The 21,625-nt window shown below is 41.1% G+C and overlaps 1 protein-coding gene and 1 long non-coding RNA gene across 2 annotated transcripts; both read right to left on the bottom strand.

The window, feature by feature from the left end:
- Nucleotides 1-793: 793 nt before the first annotated feature.
- On the bottom strand, nt 794-2,169 carry LOC133576003 (leucine carboxyl methyltransferase 1-like). The gene has a single exon (XM_061928990.1). The coding sequence runs from the start codon at nt 2,014-2,016 to the stop codon at nt 1,039-1,041; it is 978 nt and encodes a 325-aa protein (XP_061784974.1). The 5' UTR covers nt 2,017-2,169; the 3' UTR covers nt 794-1,038.
- Nucleotides 2,170-5,882: 3,713 nt separating this feature from the next.
- On the bottom strand, nt 5,883-20,437 carry LOC133576010 (uncharacterized). Its single transcript, XR_009811548.1, has 3 exons — nt 20,179-20,437; nt 6,206-6,303; nt 5,883-6,116 (listed from the first exon to the last, which is right to left on the bottom strand). It is a non-coding gene; the product is annotated as an uncharacterized lncRNA (long non-coding RNA).
- Between the last annotated feature and the right edge of the window lie 1,188 nt (nt 20,438-21,625).

Here is a 21,625-nt window from a genome sequence, read left to right on the forward strand (position 1 = left end):
GTGTGGACTTTGGCCAGATCCGATAGTTTCCATAAGTGTACAGTAATGCGCTCTTGACATGCGTGATGAAGTGTCAGGGGAGAATGCTTGCTTGTTTCTCACGAGGAATCCCCTTTGGGTCCAGTCCATACTTTTAAGACCCACAAAAATCCACTGCCAGACCTCTTGTGCTTGCGGCGTCCTTCTTCTTCACTCTTTCCTTCTATCCACCGAGAACATTTGTATTGGTCACTCGGGGCATTCTCACAATTTATATTCACTCTGCATCCAAATAAGTCCGTTATAATCGTGCTAGTTCCGGCCAAAAGGCAAACTGTACGTGCTTAGTTAATGTTGTGGTGACACTTTGATACAATGTAGGTTTGTATGGTATACCGGTACAAAGTAATTATTATTAATACTAATTATACTAATGTAGAGGTCGCTTCCTAGCGGTACCACTGACATACACTTCACAGGAGCCAGGCGTGCAAAGTTGAACAAAGTTTTAATGTACATCGATTTTATAAATAAATAATAAATGGGTTTTACTTGTATAGCGCTTTTCTACCTTCAAGGTACTCAAAGCGCTTTGACACTACTTCCACATTTACCCATTCACACACACATTCACACACTGATGGAGGGAGCTGCCATGCAAGGCGCTAACCAGCACCCATCAGGAGCAAGGGTGAAGTGTCTTGCTCAGGACACAACGGACATGACGAGGTTGGTACTAGGTGGGGATTGAACCAGGGACCCTCGAGTTGCGCACGGCCACTCTTCCACTGCGCCACGCCGTACTTTTGCTTGAAGCATTTATTAAAAGATGCAGGAGTGAGAAAATCTACCAATAAATAAAATGTAAAATGACACAAAAAGGACAACGCACCAGTCATTCTGCAAATGCTGACATTTTGTAATTTACTAATAAAACATTCATGTGCATCAAAATTCTTAGCTCTAAGCCATAGGGCGTCGATAACACGGCTTGGTTCACTACAAATCCCAAAAGGAGCGTGTGAGCCCAAATCCAGACTTTCTTCTGGTCATGTTCTGTCAAAACGCCAACTGTGACAAACCTAGTCTGAGCTTGTCTTTGGTGGCCCAGCAGATGCTGTAATGCTGCAGGAGCTGCTGCAACAACTCCTTCTCATCCAGGAACTCCAGACGCTCAATTCTTTCCACTTCATCCTGAGGAAGCATACTGTACACTGTCACCATGTCCAGAGCATCGGCATGATCCCAACCCGACAGGAGAAACCGCTCCTTCTGAGAGTCCAGAGACCGGCAGACCTCGACTCCCGCCAGCGTGCACTGACGCCGCTGCAGGTTTTCGATCATTACTTGGCCAAAACGGTCGTTCATGTTCACCTGTTCATAGTTAATGAACATGGCCGTGTGAAAGGTGTCTGCAGCCCAGTGAACTAAACTGGAGGACTGGGCGGGCGTCATGTAGACAAGCACACACTCCGACAAGAGCAATGTAGGCAACTCGGGGTTAAGCTGGAACTTCTTCAGTTTTTCATACAAAGTAGCAATGTCTCTGAGGTCTGCTCCGATGATGCAATACCGATCCGAGTCAAGACTGTGGGCGTCTAGTAGCAAGGAGTCAGTTGAGTGTGTTTCGATGACAGGCTTGGATAAGGGTGGTTTAGTCTTTATATAGTGTATTTTCCTGGCCACAACAGTAGGAAAATCAACCTCAAAGAACTTCCTCGGCAAGAGGTTTTCATCCTTAAGTCTCCAGAAGGTGGTGTCCAGGCCGGCACCAAGGTTAATCACTTGACAGTCACATTTTGTTTTTCTTATAAATGCATCAAGGAGATGGTTGACACCTTTCACGCGGCTGTAGTATCCTCTGTTGATTTCAGGTGCTTTTCGCTCGCCGACAGATCTGACAAAATACTGGATATAAGGGTCTGTCCAGTATCCTTTACTGATAGCAAACCTTTTGCAAGCCGTGGCGTCGTCACACGTCGCTCGAACTGCTTCATCGGAAGTATCAGTGTCTGTGAAGGGGTGGCGAGCTGCCATGAAAGATCCTAAATGCAATGTTAATGACTTAGAATGACATGTATAAAAACACCATGGCACAATCACGTCCTCTTGTTTCCACCTGCAGGAAGCTACGAGTGCTAGCTATCCCGCTAGCACGTTGACAGGTTATATATTTAAAAAACTTAAAGACAAATCACCAGTTTTCTCTCCAGCAGGACGCGACTTTTCAGCCACGTCCGTATCCTCTCTCCCCTCCTGCTCCCGGCCGCTTACTGTTAAAGACAACAGATGATTAGATTAACACGTACCACCTGTGAAATCTAATCACCTGCCAGCTGTGTCTTGCCATCAGCCCATGCCCCGCCCCTATCCGATGGTGCTCATCCTCAGCACCATAGACAGAGGCGGTGACCTTTGCTCCTGCAGGCGCGCTGGCCACACCTCCCTCCACAACTAATTAATCATATTCGGTACTATACCACCTCTAAAAAGTACCAGCCCTGCCACACGGGGGACGAAGCTCATTTGGGCCGCTTGTACCCGTGATCTTGTCTTTTCGGCCATAATCCAAAGCTCATGACCATAGGTGAGGATGGGAACGTAGATCGACCGGTAAATTGAGAGCTTTGCCTTCCGGCTCATCTCCTTCTTTGCCAGACTGATCGATCCAGGGTCCGCATCTCAGGATCCACTCTTCCCTGACTCGTGAACGAAGTACTTGAACTCCTCCACTTGGGGCCCGATCTCCTCTCCAACCCGGAGATGGCGCTCCAACGTCATTTTCAAAGGATATCAATCGTTTGTATCGATACAAGCAAAGGAAAACATTAGATTTAAGAACGGCAGACTTTATATGAACTTTAACACTTTTAATGATAATGACGTTAAACGTTATTCAAGTCATCGAAACAAGAATGGCGGATAGCTACGGTGGCTTAGAAAGGTCACACAAAAATACGCGACAAGACTATCATAAACAACTTTCAGGTACAGCACGAGTGCAAAAGCCACAACAAATACTAACGCCACAACATAATAATATAAAGCCGCAACACAACTTTAAGCCACAAAGGACGCGACGGAAGTGAAGCGGAGCAAGTTATGGTGACGGACCGATTTCCTGAACAAAGATTATCGGTATTATTGAAAAGGTTAAAAAAAAAGTTATTTATGACAGAAAAAGTGGTCACACTTCACTTTTCCAACTTTGTTCAATAAACTGTTTTCATTTTTTTGGTTCAGGAAGTCAGGGAGTCGCCGAAACTTGTCCGATGTTATTTCTCTTACGTCTTTGTATTGTCGTATGTGGGAGGGGGGCGTGGCCTGCGGACCTGCAGCGAAGCGGGGTGTCGAGATCAGCGACAGGTGGGTAGATGACCCAGCTGTGAGTGTTTGTCTTATCACCTGTCGCTCTGTTAAAGGCAGCAGTCGGGAAGGAGAAGGGAGAGTGGATGGTGGAGAACGAGCACGAGCGAGAAAGAGACAGAGACGCCAGAAGCCCTATGGCTGAAAAGCAACGGAACGAACATGTAATGAAAAATAAATCCCTGTTCAGAACCAAGAACAAAGCAGTCATGTCCGTCCTTGGTGGTCCAAAGAACCCGGAGGAGCAAGACCTCCACACACTATAATTGTTGTGTCATCAATCATTTGCATTTGACTTTTCTCTGCTACCGTCGATGTTTATTTAAATGAGAGTAGCGGCAGGTCAAACCACTGCTCATTTAACCTGAACAGATTTGGTTTATTTTGTGTTTGTATTATTTCTGTGTCTAAAAAGAGTACAAGTAGCAGGTAAATCTACTGTTAATTCAACCTGAAGAGATGTTGGTTGCACTATATATTTAATTCTAATATTGTATTATTTTATGCTGACTAACAAAAGCAGAAGTAGCAGGTATTTCTACTGTTAAAATGTTGCTTACTGTACTTTATTGAAAATTGCTTGAAAATGATTCTTCTTGTTAATTAAAGCGTTCATTCAAATAAGATGTGAATGCATTGTTTTTTAATTGTTGTTTACTTGTTTGTTGGTATCCATCATTCATTTATGCATAATTCCCTGACAAGAAATAACACTAGTGAGATATAGTCGTGTAATACTCTTCCATATCAGTAGGTGGCAGCCTGTAGCTAATTGCTTTGTAGATGTCGGAAACAGCGGGAGGCAGTGTGCAGGTAAAAAGGTGTCTAATGCTCAAATTAAAAATAAACAAAAGGTGAGTGCCCCTAAGAAAAGGCATTGAAGCTTAGGGAAGGTTATGCAGAACGAAACTAAAACTGAACTGGCTACAAAGTAAACAAAAACAGAATGCTGGACGACAGCAAAGACTTACTGTGGAGCAAAGACAATGTACATCCGAACATGACAATCAACAATGTCCCCACAAAGAAGGATAAAAACAACTGAAATATTCTTAATTGCTAAAATAAATAGCGGGAAATATCGCTCAAAGGAAGACATGAAACTGCTACAGGAAAATACCAAAAAAAGAGAAAAAGCCACCAAAATAGGAGCGCAAGACAATAAGAAAAACACTACACACAGCAAAACAGCAACAAACTCCAAATAAGTCAGGGTGTGATGTGACAGGTGGTGACAGTACACCTACTTTGAGACAAGCGCTATATTGATGCGTGCTTGGTTATGCTTTAAAGTCATATCCAACAATTGCGACAACGACTTTTTACTGTCAACTGAGTTTCGTTTTTTACTGATTTCTGCTGGTGGTGTGCCTCCGCATTTTTTCAACGCAAAAAAATGTGCCTTGGCTCAAAAAAAAGGTTAAAAAACACTGGTGTACAGTATCCAGTATTTATTTCACACTCACACTGAATGATTTTTAATTTTTTGCTAAAAAAGCTACTGAATCTATTTAAACTCACTGAATCATTTTGTATCGTATCGCTGTAAAAAAAAAAATATATATCATCACTGAATCGTATCGGCAACCACAAATTCTGAATTGAATCTTTTGTTCAAATGAATCGTTACACCCCGATTAATAATAGAAGTTCACCTAATTAGAATGATTTGCTTAGGTTAACCAACGTTATGGACAATGACACCCAAGACCAAACCCGGGCAAAATATGGCACGCGGGCCACATGCGGCCCATTAAGATTTTCAATCCGGCCCACTGGACGTTCTACATAGTTTTTTTAATCGTTTAACATCAAAACTGTAGCTGCCATTATGATGTGCAGTGCTGTTTTTAAATGACTGTAAGTCTTGAACCATAGAAAGTATTTCAATGGTCGAAATCTGCGCTTTTGCGTGTTATAGGAGTTATTGCAGTAATCTGCGTCACAGCAGCTCAGACCAGGAACAAAGCAGAAGGGGCGGGGTTTGTTTTCAGAGCAGCCAGCCCTAAACGCATGTGTCAGGAACAGATACGGAAGAAATTGAAATGTCTGCATAAAAGTGATAATATATCATATTGTAGGCGTTTATTGCACTTTGCATTCATATGTTTTGTTACATTTTTGTTGTGTTTTACTTGATCATAAAATATTTATATCGAGGAGCTGGTCTGAGAAGTAAAAGATGTTCATATGTTGTTAATATTCAGTGTTTTATTGTTCATAGTTAATATCGTAAATCCCCACTTTCTTTATTTTCATGTACATTTTGGGTGTCCCATTCTGTAAAAAACTGTAAAATTCCATTGCGTTTTTTTGAGGTGGTCTGTCATAACGTTTTTTGTTATGGTTTGACTAAGGGATATGACGGCAACAGACAACTTGGGGTTGTATGTAGCTCTGAGATTTATCATATATACAGTATAGACCATATATATATATATATATATATATATATATATATATATATATATATATATATATATATATATATATATATATATAATAATCAAACAATACTAAATATAATAACTAAGGAAATGGAGTGTGACAAAATCCAAGAGTGTGTATAGTGTAAGACTATGTGTAGTATTTAACTGGAGCGTTTTACCGTAAATGTTGGTGAGAGCAAAGGAACGAGGCAGTCCATGGGGCGAGAGAGAGGCGTCAGAGTCCGAGTCCATGCGAAGGTTCTGAGATCGAGGGTGGCATTCCAAAGTCCAAAAGAGAAGTCGAGGCGCACAGCTCGATCACGTGGGGACGAAGACAGATTGCTGGGGAGGACGACAAGGAAGAACAATGAAACACGGAGGGAGAAACGTAGAGAGAGAGAGAGAGAGTATAAAGATGGGTATCGGCTTACGGTACAGAAGACTATATTTTGGCGCGGATTGGCAGGTTGAGCAGGCTTATGAAGGCAGCTCGTTCATCGAGGGGGCAGGTGCGCAGATTGTAGATTGTCTGCAGGCGCAAGGAGGCAGCATGAATGCGCCCCTGGCCTTGACAATTTTTAGAACTCTATTGGACAGTGTGACTTTTGGTATTAGTGTTCCTGAAAAAAAAAAAAGTGACCCAAACACACATACTGTACAGCAGATCTTTACAGCTAAATGCGTATATATCATGTATACACACATACACCTTGGCCCCCCCAGACACCTTTTTTCTCTCAATGTGGCCCCCGAGTCAAAATATTTGCCCAGTTTTGCAATAAGCTAATGCTAAAAGTTAAGATTCCAGTCTGTATGCAACATAACTGCTAATTTTGCTATGTATTTTGATTTAATGTGAACATTGAGCACACATTTTATGTGTATGTATAATTTACACACACATACACCTTGGCCCCCCCCCCCCAGACAACTTTTTCTCTCAATGTGGCACCCGAGTCAAAATATTTGCCCAGCTTTGCAATAAGCTAATGCTAAAAGTTAAAGGGGAACATTATCACAATTTCAGTAGGCTTAAAACCATTAAAAATCAGTTCAGTGGCTTATTTTATTTTTCGAAGTTTTTTTCAAAATTTTACCCATCACGCAATATCCCTAAAAAAAGCTTCAAAGTGCCTGATTTTAACCATCATATACACCCGTCCATTTTCCTGTGACGTCACACAGTGATGCCAATACAAACAAACATGGCGGATAGAACAGCAAATTATAGCGACATTAGCTCGGATTCAGACTCGGATTTCAGCGGCTTAAGCGATTCAACAGATTACGCATGTATTGAAACGGATGGTTGTAGTGTGGAGGCAGGTAGCGAAAACGAAATTGAAGAAGAAACTGAAGCTATTGAGCCATATCGGTTTGAACCGTATGCAAGCGAAACCGACGAAAACGACACGACAGCCAGCGACACGGGAGAAAGCGAGGACGAATTCGGCGATCGCCTTCTAACCAACGATTGGTATGTGTTTGTTTGGCATTAAAGGAAACTAACAACTATGAACTAGGTTTACAGCATATGAAATACATTTGGCAACAACATGCACTTTGAGAGTGCAGACAGCCCATTTCAGGCGCGCTAAGAACATATATTTTTCCACGATTTCAGCACTCAGGTTAACCATATGTTGCAGGTCCCAGGTAGCCAGGACAAGCAGTCAGATAATATTGTCCTGTTATACAGGAGGAAATAAGCACACATAACGTTTCAGTTGGTCACAGACTGGTCGCTCTCGTCAGAATTTATTAACAGAATTTACAAATCCACAATTCACTTAATTTCCCATATATTTTGTCACTTTGTATTATCATGTCAATGTCTTTTACTTTATCTTCACCTCTATTTTCATCAAAACACTCAATAAACTATCATTAAACTGTTACTGTATCACTGGAGTTATAATTACCATAACAATACTGTATGCCTTTGCCATATATTCTCACATATCCACATCATCACTCCAAAACATACAATATAGTGCTCAATTAGACATTATTTCACTGTCTTGTCTTTCTCAGGAATATTCACCTTTAACTTAATGCACAATTTAGCAACATTCATTTAAATACTTTACTTTTCTTCATATTCTTCTTCTTATATAGCAGCTTTAAGTTACTGTACTTGAAATGTTCATTGACCATTCCTGAGAGCTTAACTTATATAACCATGTCTAAACATAACAAAATAGCATGTAAAACCTATTTCAGAACACACACATTATACAAATATACATATGAAATCAATAAGAAAACGGGAGCTCTAATTTGGGAGTCTGAATTAGGATCAGAAGTTCCTATATAAACATTGCGCACTCACGTCGCCATTTTGTATTGATTAATACAGCTGTGCACCGGATTCATTCACAAATACAAACTACAACTCACAACCACTTTAGAGTTAGGCTCCACCATTAGAATGTGTACTTAAACTTAGAAAAAAACATGGATATTATTCAGTGAGTTGTTTTACCCAAACTAACCTGTTATACAGGAGGAAATAAGCACACAGAACTTTTCAGTTGGTCACAGACTGGTCGCTCTAGTCAGAATGACAAGACACTTCCGGTCTGTAGGTGATCGCATTCAATTGGGAAGAAACGCCCTGCTGCCCCCTACTGACCAATGTGAATATTGATAAATGTGGAATGACAGCTCCAAAAACGAATTCAAACCATAAAATAAAATAAATATATCAACACAAAAATGTGACACATTATGGGTGGGTCACACATACCTAAATAGACACAAAATACTGCATTACACAAGACTACCCGAATGTACTCGAATGATTGAAAAAAATAAATGTTTTTAAGCTAAATTATTGGTAAACACAAGTTTATGTATAATAATTTAAGTAAAACCGCGAGTAATGAATAAAGTTCTCATCAATTAATATATTCTGTAGACATACCCTCATCCGCTCTCTTTTCCTGAAAGCTGATCTGTCCAGTTTTGGAGTTGATGTCAGCAGGCCAGGGAAGCTAGGGTCGATATTCTTCTCTTGATCATCTTCGGTTCATTCTTGCTATCTCTGTCGTAGTATAGCTTTCGTCGGTAAAGTGTGCGGAACAAACGACTGACCATTTCGTCGGCTTTCCCCACAGCCTCGTATTTTGAACAAATTTCGTCCAATTTCTTGCCACTTTCGCATCTTTGGGCCACTGGTGCAACTTGAATCCGTCCCTGTTCGTGTTGTTACACCCTCCGACAACACACCAACGAAAGTGAGAAAATGGCGGATTCGTTGTGACGTCATCGCTCCGAGAGCGAATAATAGAAAGGCTGTTATGATCCGCTGCCCGGATCATATTTTTGTTTACGTTTTCAAGGTACTTGTGTTTTTTGTTAGTTTTGGACTCCTTGAGTGCCTGTTTTGTACACCTGAGTTTGTTGCCATGGCTGCTTATTGTTTTCACCTGCCGCGTGTGTTCCCGACGCGCACCTGTTGGTCATCACTGACATTATTATTTAAGCCTGCCTTCCCTGTCATTCTGTCTTGCTTCGTAGTTTGTTTTCACACAACAAATGACGACTTTTGTTTCCTGCTCTGAACCTGCTAGCTTCCACGCTAGACTCCTTTTTACCTTCTAGCTCCCACGCTAGCTCTTTTAGTTTTTTGCCTTCCGTGCTATGAGCGCTGTGTCTGAAGCCCGTATGCATTCCTGGGAGAACGAGCCCCGCATCACCATGCGCCCCGGTCGTCACATAGGCGTTTAATTCGCCAAAATTCACCCATTTAGAGTTTGGAAATCGGTTAAAAAAAAAAAAGGTCTTTTTTCTGCAACATCAAGGTATATATTGACACTTACATAGGTCTGGTGATAATGTTCCCCTTTAAGATTCTAGTCTGTATGCAACATAACTGCTAATTTTGCAATGTATTTCAAATTAATGTAAACAGTGAACACACATTTTATGCGTATATATAATTTCTTCTCTCAATGTGGCCCCCCGGGTCAAAATATAACCCTCAGAAACTCAGAGTTTGAACCACCTCTGTAGATTCCTTGCAATGTCAACAAAGACTACAGCTCAGTGTTGCTTTTTCTCAAACAAATGTTCAAATGTTGCGTAAACCTCGAATGAACGGTGAATAAATGCTTCCTGATGGTGATATTTTGACCCTGGAACAGACTATTTACATTATCATTATTTCTAATGAGAAACATTGATTTTAAATGTCAACAAATCTGTGATTGTCGTTGTTTGACCATACAATTCCCATTGTGCGGTCTTTGTTTATGTAATGATTATTAAACATGTGTGGCCAGTAGTTGTAAATGATATATTGTGACTCACCAACACACACATCTGTTATGTTCTTTCACTTCGTCGTGCTTTTACGGCTTAGTTACTTTTACGCTTTGCTGTTATGCAATTGGAATTGCGTTGCAAGTTCAAGTTGATCTTTCTCAAGAGGCCGCGAGCTGACCGGGTCAGTGCCTCTCCGAGTTTTGTTGGGCCGGCGAGCAGCTAAAAATGCTGCAAGGAATGCCAAGCAGTGAACCATCGCCGGGGTCACAGGGAGTGAGGCTTTGGCCGAGTGGTCCCGATCCCACAGAAGAGATCCAAAAAAACACTGATTGGGAGGGAAAACACAGACCAACACCCGAGATTTTAATTATGATTTACCTAGAAAAGTACTATTGATAAAATAACTAAAGGTTAGCATTTCACATACCATTTACAGTCGCTCACAATAGTGAGTACAGCCCTCATATTTCTGCAACTATTTCATCACGTTTTATTCTAAGCTTTGCTTCTTCCTACTCCTTTTCAGACATGTAAGGAGAGGAAAAAAAATAGAAATCTGGATACTTAACTTTGACTGTCTGACTATCGGCAGGTTTACCACCAACTTGTGGACAAAGTGAGTAATCGAGGTTAATGACCATAAATTGCATTTGGAATTGTACACAGCACAGCATTTTTATATATGACCCAATCCAAACAACATTTTCCACTCATGGCGCCAATGAACTAACACAAAAAGTTGACAAACATGTTCACACATAACACAACCTGCTCACTGAACTTTGAGGGTATTATAAAAAAAAATGTCCAAGCACAACACATAAAATTACAAACATCTACAATACATGATGGAAAAAATGCAAAACACTGTCCACACTTATCCATGTTTGGTGCATTTTAGCTGCATGATAATATATATATATATATATATATATATATATATATATATATATATATATATACATACACACAAATGTACATAGAGTATATATACACCTATACATGTATATACACACATATACATATAAATATACACACACACACATTTATATATATACATATTATATATGTACATATATACACATATATATACACATACTGTATACAGTATATACACATAAACATATATACACACATATACACACATACATATATACTGTATATATACACATATATTTATACATATATACACACACATACTGTGTGAATATATATATATATATATATACACACACACACACACACATATACATGTATATGTATATGTAAATATATATGTACACACATATTTTATATATATATATATATATATATATATATATATATATATATATATATATATATACACATTATATATATACATATATATATATATATATATATATATTATATATATATATATACAAACGTACATAAAGTATATATACACCTATACATGTATATACACACATATACATATAAATATACACACACACACTTATATACATACATACATGCATACACATATATATACATATACAGTTTATACACATAAACATATATACACATATATACATATACATATATAAACACACACATATATACTGTATATATACACACACATATATTTATACATATATACACACACACACATACTGTGTATACATATATGTATATGTAAATATATATATATATATATATATATATATATATATATATATATATATATATATACACACACATATTTTTATATATATATACACACACACATATACATGTATATGTAAATATATATATATATATATACACATTTTTATATATATATATATATACATATATATATATATACACACATATACATGCAAATATATATATATACACACACACACACACACACATACATACATTATATATATATATACACACACACACACACACACACACACACACACACACACACACACACACACACACACACACACACACACACACACACACACACACACACACACACACACAATTTTATGAATAAATATATTTATGTATGTGTATTATTTTAATTTGTTTTCACGTAACAAACGTGTTGGCCCTACGATGAGGTGGCGAATTGTCCAGGGTGTACCCCGCCTACCGCCCAAATGCAGCTCAGATAGACTCCAGCACCCGCTGCGACCCCGAAAGGGACAAGTGGTAAAAAATGGATGGATGAAACACTCATTTTTAAGATGTGCCAATTTTTTATTTTATTTTGTAGTAGTAGCAGCGATTTCCTTGTTCATTTACGGAATTAAGTTAGGGATTTGATTTAACTTTAACAAACTGCACATGCAAGTGACGTTGTGGCCACATTGGGGCCAAATTGGGGCCACATTGGGGCCTGTGTGCGATTACACTGGAGTCTGATATCGATCAGATTTTACTTTCAGTGTAAACAGTCTGCTGAAAAAAATCAGATTCAGAAACGTAGTCTTTGAGTGTCAGACCTGAGGTCAGAGTAGACAGCAACAATATGTCTGTGCTTAAGACCCAGTGAGCAATAGGAATGCTCGGTCGTCCAGGGCACGGAACGAACCGCATATCTAGGGTTGTGTTCTCTGGCTGTGGACTGTTGCCGGTGAGTGGGACCAGATCTTATGGGGTTAATTCTGACAATAACTACGCCAACATACACTGGTGGGTGGAGCAGAGACTGAAAACTCCTATCTCAAAATACTCCTAAATTGGGGTAACTCTGTCGGGTCAGAAACAGAAAACGTTCTCAAGCTAAGGTCCAGACTATATAATTCTTCCTGTCATGGTTGCGCATGGTAACGCTTGGTGTGACCCCGGGATGCAGAGAAAGGAGACGGAGAGCAGATCAAAAGGTCATTTGATTAAGTACCAGGCAGAAGAAAGTGATACGGGTCGTGCAAATGGCAACGGGAGACGTGAACATAAGACACAGAACCAGCATCGAGAGGTAAAGAACAGGGGTAGATTCATTGGGGAAGAAACCAAAACACGAAGCACCACTATACGAAGAAAAAACAACACTAAACCCAAAAAACCTGTCACACATATGTTGACATTTCCCTCTGAAAGCAGTAAACTCGTGTAACTGAGTCTTGTAATGGTAATCTTAAAAGGTCCAGGCCAAGATCCAGACCGACAAACTGGTGATGGCCAACCTGCCTCAGTAAGTGGTGGTGGGTAAAGATCAAAAGACCCCGGGGGATGATACAAGTAGCAATCCCAAGCAATAGCAACATCCGGAGAAAGGAACCGTGGAAACTGCAGACAAACCAAGAGCTGAAAGAAGAGCTGAAGAAAATATGGGGTGTGAAGGCAATATTAGTGCCAGTAGTCATCACTGGGGGCCAGTCACCCCCAAGCCGGGTGGAAGGCTCCAGTAGATACCAAGAACAAAATCTGACAGTTCGTCCAGAAGAACGCAGTGCTAAGACCCTGTGCAGAAACCTCAAGATGACAGGCCTTTGGTAGAGGACCTCAGCTTGAAGATACCACCCGTAAAAAGGAACCATAGAAACTGCAGACAAACCAAGAGCTGAAAGAAAAGCTGAAGAACATGTGGGGTGTGAAGTGCCAATAGTGATCACTGGGGGTCAGTCACTCCCAAGCTGGGTGGAAGGCTCCAGCAGATACCAAGGACAAACATCTGACATTTCCGTCCAGAAGAACGCAGTACTAGGAACAGCAAAGATCCTGCGCAGAAACCTCAAGATGACAGGCCTTTGGTAGAGGACCTCAGTTTGAAGATACCGCTCGTAAAAAGGAACCATAGCAACTGCAGACAAACCAAGAGCTGAAAGAAAAGCTGAAGAACATGTGGGGTGTGAAGTGCCAGTAGTGATCATTGGGGGCCAGTTACTCCCAAGCTGGGTGGAAGGCTCCAGCAGATACCAAGAACAACATCTGACATTTCCGTCCAGAAGAACGCACTACTAGGAACAGCTAAGATCCTGTGCAAAAACATGGCACACCCTACCTCACCTCCGCCAATGGTACTCAAGGATTGGCCGTGGTTCAGAGCTCTTACACGTTTACTTTAGGTGTAAGTGGGCCAGTGCATGGCACCATTGGCTCGCTGTGAGCTCTTAGACCGCTAAACCATTCCCCTGATCCACAGATTCAGATGTGGAGTTGAAAGGAAATTAAATCGTTTTGTTGGGTCTCGTTAGCAGTGGCCGGCCGCGCGTTTCCCACCTAGGAGGGGGTGGTTAGGTTTGGTTGATATCAGCACTTCAGTCATCAACAATTGCATCATCTGAGAAATGGACATCGAAACAGTGTCGGTCTGACTCGGTAGGATATGTACAGTGAGCAGAGAACATAGTGAGTTCAGAAAACATAAGAACAAGTATATACATTTGATTATTTACATTTGATTATTTACAATCCGGGGAGGTGGGATGTGGTGGGGGGATGTGGAGCACCCATCCAACGCCGTAGAAGCCACAGGTACCGCTCGTAGTTGGTTAATTCGAGTGGAAGTGGCGGGCAAACTGACAGCGTAGCTAGCTCTGTCGGCCGACCTCATCTCACAAGAACTGATTTCTCTTTAAATACCCTCCTTGAAAATGGCCTTGCAAATCTTTATCTTCCACCTAATCAACATTTTGCCCTCCTTCCTTGTGGGTTAAAAAAAAAATGAGTACCGCTGATTTCTCTGCCAGAGCTAGCCTCTACCACTTCCTGCTTCCTCCTTCAGTCACTTTTTCCCTATGGCTACCTAGATGGGCTACTGTCAACAAGTGGTGATCTGATTGGTTATCGCAACTGTCTGTCAACTGAATGTCCTTCATTTGTTTACGCTGCACAGCCGCCACTAGTCCATCCATCCATCCATCTTCTTCCGCTTATCCGAGGTCGGGTCGCGGGGGCAGCAGCCTAAGCAGGGAATCCCAGACTTCCCTCTCCCCAGCCACTTCGTCCAGCTCCTCCCGGGGGATCCCGAGGCGTTCCCAGGCCAGCCGGGAGACATAGTCTTCCCAACGTGTCCTGGGTCTTCCCCGTGGCCTCCTACCGGTCGGACGTGCCCTAAACACCTCCCGAGGGAGGCGATCGGGTGGCATCCTGACCAGATGCCCGAACCACCTCATCTGGCTCCTCTCGATGTGGAGGAGCAGCGGCTTTACTTTGAGCTCCCCCCGGATGACAGAGCTTCTCACCCTATCTCTAAGGGAGAGCCCCGCTACCCGGCGGAGGAAACTCATTTGGGCCGCTTGTACCCGTGATCTTGTCCTTTCGGTCATGACCCAAAGCTCATGACCATAGGTGAGGATGGGAACGTAGATCGACCAGTAAATAGAGAGCTTTGCCTTCCGGCTCAGCTCCTTCTTCACCACAACGGATCAATACAGCGTCCGCATTACTGAAGATGCCGCACCGATCCGCCTGTCGATCTCCCGATTCACTCTTCCCTCACTCGTGAACAAGACTCCGAGGTACTTGAACTCCTCCACATGGGGCAGAGTCTCCTCCCCAACCCGGAGATGGCACTCCATCCTTTTACGGGCGAGAACCATGGACTCGGCCGCCACTAGTGTTGATTCAATTTGGAATGTGGACTCGTCAGACCACAGAAATCTTTTACACTTTGTATCAGTCTATCTTAGATGAGCTCAGGTGTTTCTGGGTGTTGTTGATAAATGGCTTTGGTTTTGCACAGTAGAGTTTTAAATTGCACTTACAGATGTAGCGACCAACTGTAGTTACTGACAGAGGTTTTCTGAAGTGTTTCTGAGCCCATGTGGTGATATCCTTTACACGCTGATGTCGCTTTTTGATGCAGTATCGCCTGACGGATCGAAGGTCACGGGCATTCAATGTTGGTTTTCAGCCTTGCTGCTTACGTGCAGTGATTTCTCCAGATTCTCTTAACCTTTTGATGATATTACGGACCGTAAATGGTGAAATCTGTCAGGACGTGGACTATGGAGTGGTTGTTTTCCCGAGATGCAAGTGAACTTGGACCGGACATGGCGTGAAGGTAGTGACATCTTTTATTTTAAACACTAACAAACTACAAAAAAAGGATACAAACAAAAGGCGCGCTCAGAGGCGGAGATAAACTTGGCTTAGAAAACAAAAACTAGGACAAAGGCAAAACTATGGACGTGAAACTAATAAACACTTACTGTGGCATGGCATGAAGCATGAACTATAGTGGACATGAATATCATGGGTAGCAGAGGTAGTCTGGATGGTTAGGATATGTCACCAGGACGATCAAAAAACACAGACAGGCTTAAATAGCAGTGACATGATTAGTGACAGGTGTGCAAGTGCAAATGAATCAGGTGTGTGACATGACAGGTGAAAACTAATGGGTTGCTATGGTGACAAAACAAACAAAAGTGCACAAAGAGTCCAAAAACAAAACCGAACACGACTAAAACAAAACATGATCACACAGACATGACGAAATCCCTAAATTCCTTGCAATAGCTGGTTGAGAAATGTTGGTCTTAAACAATTTGCAAACGCATTTGTTGAGAAAGTGGTGACCCTCGCCCCGTCCTTGTTTGTGAATGACTGAGCATTTCTTGGAAGGTGCTTTTATACCCAATCATGGCACCCACCTGTTCCCAATTAGACGGTTCACCTGTGGGATGTTTCAAATAAGTGTTTGATGAGCATTCCTCAACTTTCTCAGTCTTTTTTGCCACTTGTGCCAGCTTTTTTGAAACATGTTGCAGGAGTCAAATTCCAAATGAGCTAAAATTTGCAAAAAATAACAAAGTTTTCCAGTTGGAACGTTAAATATCTTGTCTTTGCAGTCTATTCAATTGAATATAGGTTGAAAAGGATTTGCAAATCATTGGGGATAGGTTGATTGGCAACACTAAATTGGCCCTAGTGTGTGAATGTGAGTGTGAATGTTGTCTGTCTATCTGTGTTGGCCCTGCGATGAGGTAGCGACTTGTCCAGGGTGTACCCCGCCTTCCGCCCGATTGTAGCTGAGATAGGCTCCAGCGCCCCCCGCGACCCCAAAAGGGAATAAGCGGTAGAAAATGGATGGATGGATGGATGTATTCTGTTTTTATTTACAATTTACACAACATGACAACTGGTTTTGGGGTTTGTATAAATTAAATGCAGTTGACTTTCGGCCCAAGTCAAAAAGTTTGGACACCTTTGCTTTAGAGCAAAGTAGTTGTGAGGGATGTCCTAAAAATGCATGCCGTTCTCTATACCAATGTTTTTCAACCTTTTATGAGCCAAGGCACATTTTTTGCGTTGAAAAAATCCGAAGGCACACCACCAGCAGAAATCATTAAAAATTAAACTCAGTTAACAGTAAAAAGTCGTTGCCGCAATTGTTGGGTATGACTTTAAACCATAACCAACCATGCATCAATATAGCTCTTGTCTCAAAGTACACTGCAAAAACTGAAATCTAAGTAAGATGAAATATCTCAAATAAGGGTGATATTTGCTTATTTTCTGTCTGATAAGATAAGTCTTCTCACTAAGCAGATTTTATGTTAGTGTTTTACTTGTTTTAAGGGTTTTGTTCCTAAATGATCTCAGTAAGATATTACAGCTTGTTGCTGAGATATGATGACCTATATTGAGTAAAACATGCTTGAAACTAGAATATCAACTGTTGCAAAGCTGTGTCATCAACACTCACAAGTATAAAACTACTTTTTTAAAGTAACAATTTCTTTTTTCAAGCATGAAAAAAAATTCATGACTTTGACACAATTGTGTCTCATAATTAAAACAGATGACAGCCAAATGGACTTTGCTGTTTTATTTTCAATGAAACAATAGAAAATATGTACTCATGTAGTAGTACAGTTGTTATAAGTGATAAATTACTTATTTTAAGGTATTTTGGGGTTCATTGAGGTTAGCTAATTTTACTTGTTTTGGAAAGTCTTGACAAGCCAAATTTTCTTGTTCTATTGGCGGATAATTTTGCTTTGTTCAAATAAAATACCCCTCATTTTTGTATTTTTTTCTTGTTTTTGAACACTGACTTTTTGCAGTGTAGTTGTACTGTCACCACCTGTCACATAAAACCCTGACTTATTTGGACTTTTTTGCTGTTTTCCTGTGTGTAGTGTTTTAGTTTTTGTCTTGCGCTCCTATTTTGGTGTCTTTTTCTCTTTTTTTTGGTATTTTCCTGTAGCAGTTTCATGTCTTCCTTTGAACGATATTTCCCGCATCTACTGTGTTTTTATCCTTCTTTGTGGGGACGTTGTCGATTGTCGTGTCATGTTCGGATGCACATTGTGGACGCCGTCTTTGCTCCACAGTAAGTCTTTGCTGTCGTCCAGCATTCTGTTTTTGTTTACTTTGTAGCCAGTTCAGTTTTAGTTTCGTTCTGTATAGCCTTTTCTTAGGGGCACTCACCTTTTGTTTATTTTTGGTTTAAGCATTAAACACCTTTTTACCTCCACACTGCCTCCCGCTGTTTCCGACATCTACAAAGCAATTAGCTACCTGCTGCCACCTACTGATATGGAAGAGTATTACACGGTTACTCTGCCGAGCTCTAGACAGCACCGACACTCAACAACAACACATCATTTGCAGACTATAATTACTGGTTTGCAAAAAATATTTTTTTACCCCAAATAGGTGAAATTAGATAATCTCCTACGGCACACCAGACTGTATCTCACGGCACAGTGGTTGAAAAACACTGCTCTATACTGCATTTCTCGGTTATTATGATTAATCTTTGTTTTATTTGGGAGCACACGCACGCTTCATGCCGTGTCTTCTGCAAGTGGAACATGTGACAGCTCCTGGCAGAATCTCTCCACAGGAAGTTATGAAACCGAATGTGAGGATTTTTCTCGGGCAGAGAAATTCCTGGCCTCGCTGGTTCATGACTATGTCTTGACGTGTGATTAGGGCTGGGCGATATGGACCAAAACTGATACTGTGGTATTTTTAGAACGAATGACGGTATACGGTAGGGCTGGGCGATATGGCCTTTTTTTTAATATCTCGATATTTTTAGGCCATGTCACGATACACGATATATATCTCCATATGTTGCCTTAGCCTTGAATGAACACTTGATGCATATAATCACACCAGTATGATGATTCTATGTATCTACATTAAAACATTCGTCAGACACATTTTAAAACAAGCTTTTAGTGCACTTTTGTGCATGATGTCACACAAGATATTTCAATAAGTGTCAAATAAAAATTAGCTGCATAATAGGAAATCAAATAGTGTATGTCCTTCGTCCTTAGGTTACTGCGGACGTTATCTCCTTCTATTGTTGACTATTTTTTTCATACGGTGTTGATGTGGAAATGGTTGCCTCGGTATTTTGTGGGTGTGGCACCGAACGGAGATGTTGACATGCGGAGTAAGCACTCTTCATTCTCTACCGTGTGACTTTTCAAATGATGCTACATATTAGCAGTAATGCTAACACTTTTGCCCCACACTTGACAAATGACGGTTGTCTGTTCGACATATTCCCACTTGAAGCCAAACCACCGCCAGACGATGGACTTCCTGCTGTTTTTCTTGGGAATTAATTCTTCCTTCATTTGTTACCAGATTGGCACCTTCTTTCTCTCGTATTACCACTCGCACCACAGCTAACTTTACCTATGCCGCTACCTCTCTGCTCCGCGAGGGCGTATACGTATGTGACGTATGTAAGAAGGTGCGCTTGTTTTAAGTCTCTGTGAGAAGGAGAGACAAGAAAGAGTGAGAAGAGCCTGTAGTGTAATGCCCGCAGCTAAAAGCAACTGCGTGAGAACCTATACTCCAATATCACTGTCAAGTTATGTTTTGTTTGTTTGTTTTCTCCCCTAACTTGAAAAGGGTTTGACTTTTTGACCAGGGGTTACACTGGGACTTCACTCTTTGTTTTAGTCCAATGATGAGACAAATCTCTGTTTATCCGTTTATTTTGGACTTGATTGTCTCTTTTTTTCATTGAATAGTTTTAAGGTGAAAAACCTTTGGAAATACAAATACAAAAGCAATTAGGTACCAAAAATAAACACATTACAATAAACCATTTTTTAACATAAAAGTGTTTCCAAATGTACATATAGTGACCTTTAACAGCTTGGATTTGACATTTAAACATTTTAACAACCACCTGGCAATTAAAATAAATTCAACACATCAAATCAAAACATCAAAATAATATAAGTCATCTCACCGTCAGCCACCCTGGTCTCTTTAAAAAGTTGTCTCTACTGTATTTGGCAAAATCTCCTCGAGCAGTGTTTGTTGGCCTGAAGTCTGAGCTGGAGCTGCAGACTTAAAAGGAGTGGATTTGATTGCTTCAGGTGAGAGCCTTCCTGATTACTGATGGTCTTCAGCTGTTGGGAAATGTTGCCTGTAATTCCAGTTCTGTCCTCTGGGGGGAAATGGGAGCCAAACTGACATTTGGACATGAGGCCCTTCTGTTTGGGTGAAGGCTTTGGCCTTATGTAGAGTTTGCCAAAACAATCACGATGGAGTCATTTTCTATATCGCACAGAGACAATGTGTGTGGTGGTGGGGGGGGTGGATGAAAAATGAAATTTGTGCTGCAGTCGCTGCTGGGCCGCCACCTTAGGTACACCTGCAGACTGACGGATTTCATAGTTCATTCATTCACAACTCCTCCAACACGAACATTGTTGTTTTTGCACTTTTGGCTTCTTATTAAATAACTTTTTCAAATAGATTCAATCTTAAATGATAAATGATAAATGGGTTGTACTTGTATAGCGCTTTTCTACCTTCAAGGTACTCAAAGCACTTTGACACTACTTCCACATTTACCCATTCACACACACATTCACACACTGATGGAGGGAGCTGCCATGCAAGGCGCTAACCAGCACCCATCAGGAGCAAGGGTGAAGTGTCTTGCTCAGGACACAACGGACATGACGAGGTTGGTACTAGGTGGGGATTGAACCAGGGACCCTCGGGTCGCGCACGGCCATTCTTCAACTGCGCCACGTCTTGCACGTGAAACTTTAAGTGTGGGCTTTAGTTGATATAACACTCCCGTCAGGGGGTGCATTCTACGCCGGGGGTGCATTATCCGGCACAACACCGGAAGAGTTTGTACTGCAAAGGGTTCTGGGTATTTGTTCTGTTGTGTTTATGTTGTGTTACTGTGCGGATGTTCCCCCAAAATGTGTTTGTCATTCTTGTTTGGTGTGGATTCACAGTGTGGCGTATATTTCTAACAATGTTAAAGTTGCTTAAACGGCCACTCTCAGTGTAAACTGTATCGCTGTTGATCAAGTATGCGTTGCATTTACGTGTGTGTGCGTACAGAAGCCGCTCATATCTTGTGACTGTGCCGGCACGTTGTTAGAAGGGATGAAAAGCGGACGTGACGTCAGCTCATAGAGGACGTTAAAAGCAGTGCCTGTAAGGCACGCCCCCAAGACTGTGGAATACGAGATATAATGACTGATGAACACCTTCGTTCGATAATGAAGGTTGCCTCAGCTCAAAACCTGAGCCCCGACATTAATGAACTAGCATCCAAGAAAAGATGGCAGGTATCAGATTAGATCAGTGTGTTGCAAACTGAGCAGTTTAAAGTCCTGAATGGTTGGTTTATTCATTATTTTATTTTCAAATTTATTAGCCTGTGGAAA

The sequence above is a fragment of the Nerophis lumbriciformis genome, linkage group LG03, assembly GCF_033978685.3.
Source record: "Nerophis lumbriciformis linkage group LG03, RoL_Nlum_v2.1, whole genome shotgun sequence".
NCBI classification, from domain to species: domain Eukaryota; kingdom Metazoa; phylum Chordata; class Actinopteri; order Syngnathiformes; family Syngnathidae; genus Nerophis; species Nerophis lumbriciformis.